At 34.3% G+C, this 9,910-nt stretch overlaps 1 protein-coding gene across 1 annotated transcript; it reads left to right on the top strand.

Moving 5' to 3' along the window:
* Window positions 1-4,093: 4,093 nt before the first annotated feature.
* LOC132308785 (gamma-glutamylcyclotransferase 2-2) lies at window positions 4,094-8,238 on the top strand. Its single transcript, XM_059807002.1, has 9 exons — window positions 4,094-4,433; window positions 5,999-6,122; window positions 6,259-6,335; window positions 6,540-6,596; window positions 6,722-6,778; window positions 7,098-7,138; window positions 7,312-7,383; window positions 7,485-7,564; window positions 7,686-8,238. Exons 2-9 carry the CDS (start codon window positions 6,014-6,016, stop codon window positions 7,859-7,861), a joined length of 669 nt encoding a protein of 222 aa, XP_059662985.1. The 5' UTR covers window positions 4,094-4,433; window positions 5,999-6,013; the 3' UTR covers window positions 7,862-8,238.
* The last annotated feature ends 1,672 nt before the right edge of the window (window positions 8,239-9,910 follow it).

Below are 9,910 nucleotides of genomic sequence, written 5' to 3'. Positions count from 1 at the left end.
CTGAAATAAGAGGAAGTTCGCCATTTTAAGGAAAGGATGATGGGGATGTTATATATAGACCTGTCAACAGATCGAATTTTGGACCGGTTCTTGCTTGATTCGATCTAAATTCGATAAGTTTTTTACTCGATTCAATCCGATCCGACAATTCGATGTTTTTTTTTTTAAGTGAATTCATATCTGATTTGTTAATAAATGGATATTTGATCCTATCCGATAAAGGTGTATTTTTAAATAAAATAATAATAATAATGTCAAAAAATAAAATAAAAACAATGATTACAAAAGAAAATGATAGAAAAATAAATAAAAATAAAAGATAAATAAAATATGAATATAACATTATGGTTATTATTATTATTTTTGTTTACCTCTGAATTATAATACAAATTTATAAGAGTATTGATATATATATATATATATATATATATATATATAAATAATTTTATTTAAATTAAATTATTATCGAATAGAATCAGTATAATTCAAACACATTTAATTTATTAGATTAACAGGCTATTGAATTCGATTTGTAATCGAATCATTGAATTTTTGTCTTCAACTCAAAATGTTGTTCATTGTCTAAATGAACAAGTGCAAGGCTGTGATCCAGTGGAGTGTTTCAAACTTGAACAAGAATTGGGAGCTGTATGGAAGGATGAAGAGCTTTTTTGGCTTCAGATGTCCAGAATCTCTTGGTTGAAACATGGTGATAAAAATACTAAATTCTTTCATCAGAAAACAAAGATCCGGCGCCAAAAAAATGAAATTATTGGGTTGGAAGATCCAAGTGGCCGAGGATTATTTCCATACCTTGTATGCATCTCTGTTAGACCATGTGGATGATAATTTTTGGTCCCTAGTCGAATCCAAGGTTACCCCAGATATGAATACAGACTTATTGAAAGATGGAACCGTCGAGGAACTTCACAAGGCCGGCTTTGAAGAGTAGGGGCCGTATAAGGCGCCTGGACCGGACGGATTTACTCCACTGTTCTTCCAATCAAATTGGGAGGTTGTTAAATTTGATCTTTTACAGGGGTTTAATTCTTTTATTCGGGGCGGTTTGCTTCCAAAGAGTTTGAACTCCACCAATCTTGTTCTCATTCCGAAAATAAAACATCCTACAATGACCAATTGCACTGTGTAATGTAGCCTACAAACTGTTTTTCAAAACTTTGGCTAACCGTCTCAAACCTCTTTTGCCTCTTCTTATCAATGAAGCCCAGAGTGCTTTTGTCCCTCATCATATTATTCATGATAATATTATGCTTGCTCGCAACCTTATACATGTTCTTCAAACATACGGCTTCGGATAAAATTTTTTTTATGTACAACGATTTTGGAAATTTTTAACGTGGGCTGGCAGTTCTCTCGACTCTTCCTAATTATGATATGTAATGCTTACGGCTTCCAAAGAAGAATTGTGCTGATTTGTCTAGTAAATTTCTTAATTTTTGGTGGAGCGGGGAAGAGAAATCTAACAAGATTAAATGGGTTCGCTAGGATAGTCTCTGTTACTCCAAGGTGGATGGAGGTTTGGGTTTCAAGAATGTCGAAGCCTTCAATCTTGCTCTGCTTGCAAAAATGGTGTGGCGTATGGAATTAGGGGAAGACTCGCTCCTGTTTTGATCTTTCAAGCAAAAATATTTCAAGAATTGTGATTTTGTTGAAGCTTCTCCCAAAGGCCACTCCTCCTGGGTGTGAAGAAGTATTTTGTCAGCAAAAGATGTCATTAAGAAAGGTTTGAAATGGTGGATTGGCGACTGCTCGAAAATAAATTGTTGGACAAATACCTGGTTGCCCGATGTCTTTAACGCTTTTGTCACCTCGAATCATCTAGGTGTGCCTTTTCATCAGTGGCTGATCTGATTATCCCCTCTTCATATAGTTGGAATACGTCGTCGTCATTTCAATATAAAAGATTACGGCCTTATTTTTCAAATTCCTATCACAATCAAAGGGGGTGTGGATTATAAGGTCTGGGGAGCTTCAAAAGATGGGTCTTTTTCGGTTAAAAGTGCTTATCACATTGCGCTCTCCATTTTGAACAAAAAGTCTGATGTTGTTTTATAAGCCGGATGTAGCTTTGATGCTACCAAATCTTTTATGTGGCGCAACATTTGGAAATTTCAGGCTCTCAGAAAAAATTCTCTTTTTTCTTTAGCAAAGTCTTCATGAGCATATCCCTGTTAATTTTTTGCTCTCCTTGCGTAGTGAGTCTATGGTTCCTTCTTGCTTCTTTTGCGACAACCCAGTTGAAACGGTTGATCATGTTCTTTGTACATGTCCTTTTGCTTCTATGGTCTGGAAGTTAAACCCGTTGCGTTTGGATTTCGGGAGTTGTTGCCCTTCATTCTGGCCCAAGAGGTGGGTGGATCTTTCCAAGAAATTGGCTCAGTCTGATTGTCCTTCGCAATGCCTTAGTCTTGCAGCTTTTATATGTTGGACTCTTTGGAAACGTAGAAATGATCTTCTTTTTAATCAACGTCGATAGGACCCTTTTGAGGCAGTTCAAAGGGCTCTCCAGGATTTCTTGGAATTTCAGGAGATTCTTCGACAGTCTTGGTTACTTTCTTCCCCGCCTTCATCTTCCACGCCGGTTCAACCTCCTCTTACATGGTGTCCTCCTCCGCTGGGGTTTTTCAAACTTAATTTTGATGCTACATTTAATCAATCTTGAAAACTATGTGGGGGTGGTTTGATTCTCAGAAATTTTTTTGGGCAACTTGTGAAAGTAGCCTCTGTTTTCTTTTCTAATGTTGGTAGTCTTTTTTTGGCTGAGAATCCTGTCCTACATGAATGTCTTTCATTGCTCCATCTCTGGGCTATCAAAATGTTATTGTTGAAGGGGATTGCCAACCAGTGATGCAGCTTAAGCCTTCGAGTGAGGCCTTATATGTTGTTTTTGTTGATGTTTCTCATTTGCTTTCTGTTTGTGAGGGATCTTTTTTGGCATGAGTTCCTAGAAGTGTTAATTGTGTAGCTCATTTAGTGAGCAAAATGGCCTTAGCAACTTCTGTTTGTGAGGGATCCTTTTTGGCATGAGTTCCTAGAAGTGTTAATTGTGTAGCCCATTTAGCGACGGAGTGTGACTATCTGAAGTGAAGTGTCTGGCCTAAATGACTTTCGAATGCTTTATCTCTGAACTGTATTTCTTATGTTTCTCAATGAATTGTCTCTCTTGCTGGCGTTAAAAAATAATAATAATAAGTCTAGTCGTATCTCACAATCCAAACATTTTTAGGCATTCCCACGTCGAAGTCTGGTTGTGGGCAGAAATTATGTCTAGATTCAATGAATATTTGTATAGCCTGTTTAAATTTATTAGATTGGGAGTTGCAAGATTTGCAAGTAACCTTTTAACAAAAAAACAAAAAAAAGATTTGCAAGTAACCGACGCGACAATCGATATTACTCGCAAACTGTCCAAGTTCAATGAACCTAGGCATGTATGGTTTTACAACTTCCATGCATATACATACATGATTACATGCATAAAATTAATCCACATATGACGTCCATTCTCTATTTCTAAGTGCACACTTTTGCCAACTTCGATTTACAAACTCTCGCCATTCACTCTTACAAACTACAAGTGTTTTTAATTTCTCACTCGATCAAATTTGTAAGTCTGTTTTGTTAAAAAGTAATAATAATAAATAAATAGATTTGAAATAAAGGATTGTATAATTTGAATAAAAAGATTTAAAAAGACAAATATCATACAATTACTCTACTATTAAAATTTACGAATTTCAAATGACCGTGTTCAAATTAAGACATACTTGAATTTCAAATGTATCATTGAATATTACAGTATTTTTTTAATTTTCGTGTTTCAAATCTTAAATTTAAAATATTAAATCTGCTTTATTTTTAAGTGGATGCTTCTTATTTGGAAAAATTGGGAGGAAAAAATACAAACAAAAAAAAATTCAACAACTACAAATCCAAGATATATTTGCGCGTATATATGTGTGAGTATATATATATATGCATCATGCATGGAAGGTGGAAACACATAGGACACATAGGTGAGCCCCACACCACAGGTTTGGTTTCCGCTTCCCACTATAAATGTATCTCCTCCTCCAACTCCCGTTACCCCTTGTATAACTGAAAAAGCTGAAAGAGAGGAGAGAGAATAGAGAGAAACAAGAGCCCGATTTTTCACGGTCTAGGGTTTGCAACGACGGAGAACGCTTAAAACCCTAGACTCTGAGCATTCTCTCTTCGTTTTCTCTCGTAGCCAGTATATTGATCGATTGCTTTGCAATCTCAATCCAATTTCCCTCAAATTTCGCTTCTTTTTTCTGTTTTCTACATTTCCACCACAGAGCTAGAGTGGGTTTATTTCAAGTTTTTCTTTCGTTATTTTGAGAGATTTCAAAGGCATTGCTTTTGATCCGGTCGTCTCGGTTGAATCTCCTGTAAGGACTCGGATCTCTTTTTTGTTTTGATTTCTCTTTCAAGCTTCACATTTATGCTAATTTGATATGGCATTTTGTTTTTATGTTTCGTTGTGAAGAAAATTGGGGAAAAAGGCACAAAATGTTGGATCTTTAGTTTCTGTGTTTGGTGTTTGTTGAAAAGGTGGCGAACTCAATAGTAATTTATTAAGGTTGAATACTGAATTTTAATTATGGGTAGTAAAACAGGGGAACAAGCTAAGAATCAGATCAATTTATTTTATTTCCTTTCTAACCAAACGGGAAATCAATTTACTTCTTGGGAAATTCTTACACGTGTTTTTGATATTTTATTCTGTTTTTTTAGTTTGATTTAGTCCTTTAGTTTGCTGTATATGATGTGTACTTCTAGCTGCATTTTGATTGGTTTGAGCGAATTTATCATATGCATATGTTGTACATTTTTCTTGTTAGAGAAGATGGATGGTTCCTTTTTAACGGTATCTGTTGACGGTTGATCCACTCATTGTGTGTCTATATATATATATTTATAGTCTATAATAATTTCTATTTTATGAAGCCATCGAATAATCATGGCTGGCAAAGTCATGTCTTATGGAAATACTTAAACGCCTCTTGGTTACCATTAGACTGTAGAAGAGAATTAAAGTTTGATATTTTTATGTTTTATTTTCCTGATTTGTAGCTTAAGAAAAAATAATAAGGGTAACTGGCTGATGAGCCCATATAAAACCACTCAAGAGTAGTTGATGTGAGTTTTCTATTTTTCTGAGGAAAATTATTTAGTGGCCGAAATGGCTTTGGCTCCCCATGCACATGATAGTTTCTGTGGACCCATGTTTGGGTCGACACCATTGATCATGTGGATGTGGAGCACTTCTGCTCCCCATTGTCTGTCCATTTCGGCTAGCCTATCACCACTCTTTTTTGCTTGTGGTTGTTTGATTCTCATGTGACTTGTGGTGTGGCAAGTGGGTATTGGTTGCGTCCACATCAATTGTGGACTCTATTTTAATCCTGCAGTGACCTTATTGTAGCGATTGGTTTCGTTTTCTAATATGGATCAGGATTTGAATTAGGGAGATTAAGTTTGTCCGTTAGATCCTGTCAGAAACAAAAATATTGCTTATTAATGCATTTTCTTAGGAGTGAAGTTTCAAGTTGGGGTTGGCAATAAATACTAGAATTCTTGAATTTGATCCACTGTGCTACTGAGTACATGGCTGTATCAATGGGATTTGTTTATTTTTATTTTTCTACAATTGAAATTTCATTGAGAAGCAGCAAAAAGAAATAGGGTGCCCGCATGAGTAAATGAACTTCTTGTAAACGAAAAAGCAAAAAAAAGAAAAACTATGGAGCTAAGTGCTTATATCTTTCATTAAATTATTCATTAATCCAAATGTTATGATTGTAAAATAGAAAACATCCTACTGAGCTGGGGAGGGAGGGGTGTTCCATTTTCCTTATTTTAAATCTGAATGCAAATGTTTTTTGATTCACCTTCTTCTCTTTGAATTATGAACAATTGATGTTATTGAGTGTTAATAGAACTTTATTTTCAGGATATATATACAACCATGGTGTTCTGGGTTTTTGGCTATGGTTCATTGGTGTGGAACCCTGGATTTGAATACGATGAAAAAGTGATAGGCTTCATCAAGGATTACAGGCGTGTTTTTGATCTTGGTAAGGTTTTTTTATTTTATTTTTTATCTGCGATCTTGGTAAGTTGCATATTAGTACAAAGGAAGTTAGAAATTTCGTGATCAATATATGGTTTATTTAATTTTTAATATCTTCTCCATCTCTTTTTACATGTCAGCATGCATTGATCACAGAGGTACGCCTGAAAACCCTGCAAGAACTTGTACGTTGGAACGGAATGAAGGAGCCATTTGCGTGAGTAGATACCAATTACAAATATCCACGCATCTTATCTAAATTTCATTTTTAGTTAGATACAAGTGGCAGTTTTGCTGTTTTCTGATTATCAAAAGTAATGAATTATATCTGTTGGTTTTCCCATTGGCGCTCCAACAACATTTTAAATTCTCTGATCCATTGTGTTTTTATATATTTCTGATTCATGAATTCTTCTGGCAGTGGGGTGCCGCTTATTGTGTACGAGGAGGCCAAGAAAAGGAGAGAATGGCAATGGAGGTATGTGTTAACTGAATTTAGTTTAGATAAGCCGGTCTAGATGTATGTGCTGTTATAGAAAAGCATGTCGTCACATGCGTTGAGCAGTCTTAATGTTGTGGTGTTTCGGACATCTTTGTTTGCAGTATTTGGAGCGGAGAGAATGTGAGTACGATCAAAAGACTTTAGTAGACTTTTACAAGGTGAGCTATTTGGTTTTGTTCAAATCTCTTATCTGAAATCGTTTTTCTACACTGTATCTCTTCCTTCTCTGATTCAGTCAGTTATGTCACTTCATTGCCCCTTTATTTGTCCATTTTACGATAATCTCTTTTGTACTGGTGGATAGTGGTTTTTCTGTGGGTAATGAGATCTGTGATATTTCAAGTTGAAATGGAAGAGTCAATAGTTCTCCCCCCTCCCTTTTCCTGTTTATAAGAAATCCGAAATGATTATTTTACCAAGATGTATAGACTCGTATGCTTGCACTTATTCTGCTGTATGCAACTTTTTTTATTTCAGGAAGGGGATGACTTACAGCCCGCTGTAACTGGAGTGATAGTGTAAGCTATCCCTTTTTAGATTTCTCAAAACAATCTGTAGTTGCTCATCTTCGCATCCCCCATTCTCACTCTACTCTCATAGTGCATACTTTAAAAATATTATAGATAAAAAGTATGGATATTGATTAATTCCTATGCATTTGCCAAAAAATTTATTATTTCCCATTTTGCAGCTTTACATCCACTCCAGACAAAGAATCAAATAAATACTACCTAGGGCCTGCCCCATTGGAGGACATGGCCAGGTAATGCGGATGAAACGAAACCCCTCCCCCACCTTCTATTTTAAATTTAAATGCCTTGCATTCGATCACTTCCCTTCTGATTCCTTGTTTACCTATTCCAGGCAAATTGCAACTGCTTATGGTCCATGTGGGAATAATAGAGACTATATTTTCTTGCTGGAGAAGGCTATGTTTGATATTGGTATGTTGTTTTCTTGTTTGATTCTTAGCATGACTATTAAAATGTATACGCCTACTTGAAATTTGAAATCTTCGTGGGACTTTTATTTTACATTTGACTGATTCAGTAAATATGCTAATAGGTCATGAAGATGGCTTAGTTATAGAGCTGGCAACTGAAGTGAGGAGGGTCCTTGGAATCGGGGGAGTAGGGATACCAAAGGAGAAGTTGGTTGGGAGTTCCCATATCTCACTCAAGTCCAATATCCCAGCCCTTCATCTGCGACCGCTCCCAGAAGCTATTGCGATGGACTCCTAAGGAGTCACTGAAGAAATGAGAAAAAACATGAATCTTTATCTAACTCAATTATATTGTTCTCTTGCATAATCTCTTCTAACACATCATAATAGTGAGAACAGTTGGAAGCTTTTCGTGTTTTTAACATATTCATTCTTACGAGTAGGGCCATTTATTTTGTTAACCCGTATCCCGGTTTTCTTTATCATTTTTAGACTTCTGTTTAAGGAATGATTAACCACCATTGATACACATCACATCATAGTGAGAATGTACTCTGCAACACCATTGGTGATTTCAGTTATAGTTTCCAAGCAAGAGAATTGTGTTTGGCAACATTTTTTTTTCTTTTTAAATTTAGTTGTTAACCAAGAGAATGGAAGATTTTGTTGGAACCTTGATTAGTGCTTGATACCTGAATTTGACTTCTTATTTTTATTTTTTTATTTTACTGATTGATTGCTCGACACTGGACTGCTAATTAGAGGAGGCCGTGGGGTGATTGGTAGATAAAAGCGCCCTCCCACTCACAATAAAGAACGTTGGGACCAGGCATTTCAGTATTTTCCTATGCATACAATAAACTAATCATTCGATTAACCAAAGTAAACAAATATAACATGCATATATATATATATAGATATACCGTGTATCCGAGAAGTATGGTTCTTCACTTTTCACCACATCCCAATAGATTCAGCTTATGGGTATTAGGTTTACTGCGTATTGGGTCAAGTGTCAAATGTCGAATATTGGAAAGAGGCTATAATTTAATGGTGAGTGAAAGCCTCCTTCCACTTACAATCAAAGTTGCTAGAATCAGGCATTTCAGTATTTTCCTATATATGTTGGTAAAGTGAAAAAAAAAAATTAAAAAAAAAAAAAAATTAATGTTATATGTAAAATGTGTAAATGTAACATTCTACATTTTTCAAATTGAGTACATAAGAAAATTTTGTTAATTTAAATACTGAAATATTTTTAAAATGCCCTAAGACAAAATAAAAATAAAAATAAAAAAACATTGAATTAAGTTTTTAAGGATATATTAAAGATATTTTGGAGTTTTTTTTTTTTAAAAAAGTCAACATTGACTTTCAACATATAATAAGAGACAGTTTGCATGTATTTTCAAATGTTAGGAATTTATATCCACATACTTTATAACATGATTTTTTTTTTTTTTTTTTTTTTTTTTTTTTTTTTTTTTTTTTTTCACTTTACCTATATATACATAAACTTATCATTCTTATATTGGGCATGCATGATAAGAGATTAGGGGTATTCATTTAATCCGAATCTGTCAATTCGTGAAATTGGTCATATCTAATGTCATTCGTCTGAATTTGATTGGTTTTTCTTGATTTCACGGTTCGGTCACGAATCAATAAATAGGGAATCTATAATTCATGGATCAATTTTAAAGTATTATAGTCAATTAGTATGGTCAAAAAAAAAAAAAATGGACTTGGCAATGGTAAGTAGAGTTACTTGACTTCACGGTTCGGTTACGAATTAATAAATAAAGAATTTGCAATTCACAGATTGATTTTAACGTATTGTAGTCTTAAAAAATCAACATGGTCATTATTTATTTATTTATTTTTTTTTTTTTTGGGACTTGGCAATGGTAAGTGGAGTTACTGTGTATTGGGTCAATTGACTCAATTTTAGGAAACCTCGCATATATAGTAATTATACAATATTGCGAGGGGATCCGGGGACAGAGGCTATAAGTTAATGGCGAGTCAAAGCCTCCTTCCACTCACAATCAAAGTTGCTAGAATCAGGCATTTCAGTATTTTCCTATATATTTGGGGTAAAGTGAAAAACAAAATTAAAAAATGTTATATGTAAAATGTGTAAATGTAACATTCTACATTTTTCAAATTGAGTACATAAGAAAATTTTGTTAATTTAAATACTGAAATATTTTAAAAATGCCCTTAAGACAAAATAAAAATAAAAATAAAAATAAAAAACATTGAATTAAGTTTTTAAGGATATATTAAAGATATTTTGTAGTTTTTTTTTTTTTTAAAAAAAAAATAGTCAAAATTGACTGTCAAC

The sequence above is a fragment of the Cornus florida genome, unplaced genomic scaffold (genome assembly GCF_030987335.1).
Source record: "Cornus florida cultivar Cherokee Brave unplaced genomic scaffold, ASM3098733v1 CherokeeBrave_3.0.0_Hap2_Chr05, whole genome shotgun sequence".
Taxonomy (NCBI): domain Eukaryota; kingdom Viridiplantae; phylum Streptophyta; class Magnoliopsida; order Cornales; family Cornaceae; genus Cornus; species Cornus florida.
This window is presented reverse-complemented; position numbering and strand designations above follow the sequence as displayed.

Coding starts and splice junctions, on each gene's coding strand:
- LOC132308785 (XM_059807002.1), top strand. CDS start 6,014: ATGGTGTTCTGGGTTTTTGGCTATGGTTCATTGGTGTGGAACCCTGGA. Junction 6,123..6,258: donor CAGGCGTGTTTTTGATCTTG/GTAAGGTTTTTT, acceptor TTTACATGTCAG/CATGCATTGATCACAGAGGT. Junction 6,597..6,721: donor AGGAGAGAATGGCAATGGAG/GTATGTGTTAAC, acceptor CTTTGTTTGCAG/TATTTGGAGCGGAGAGAATG.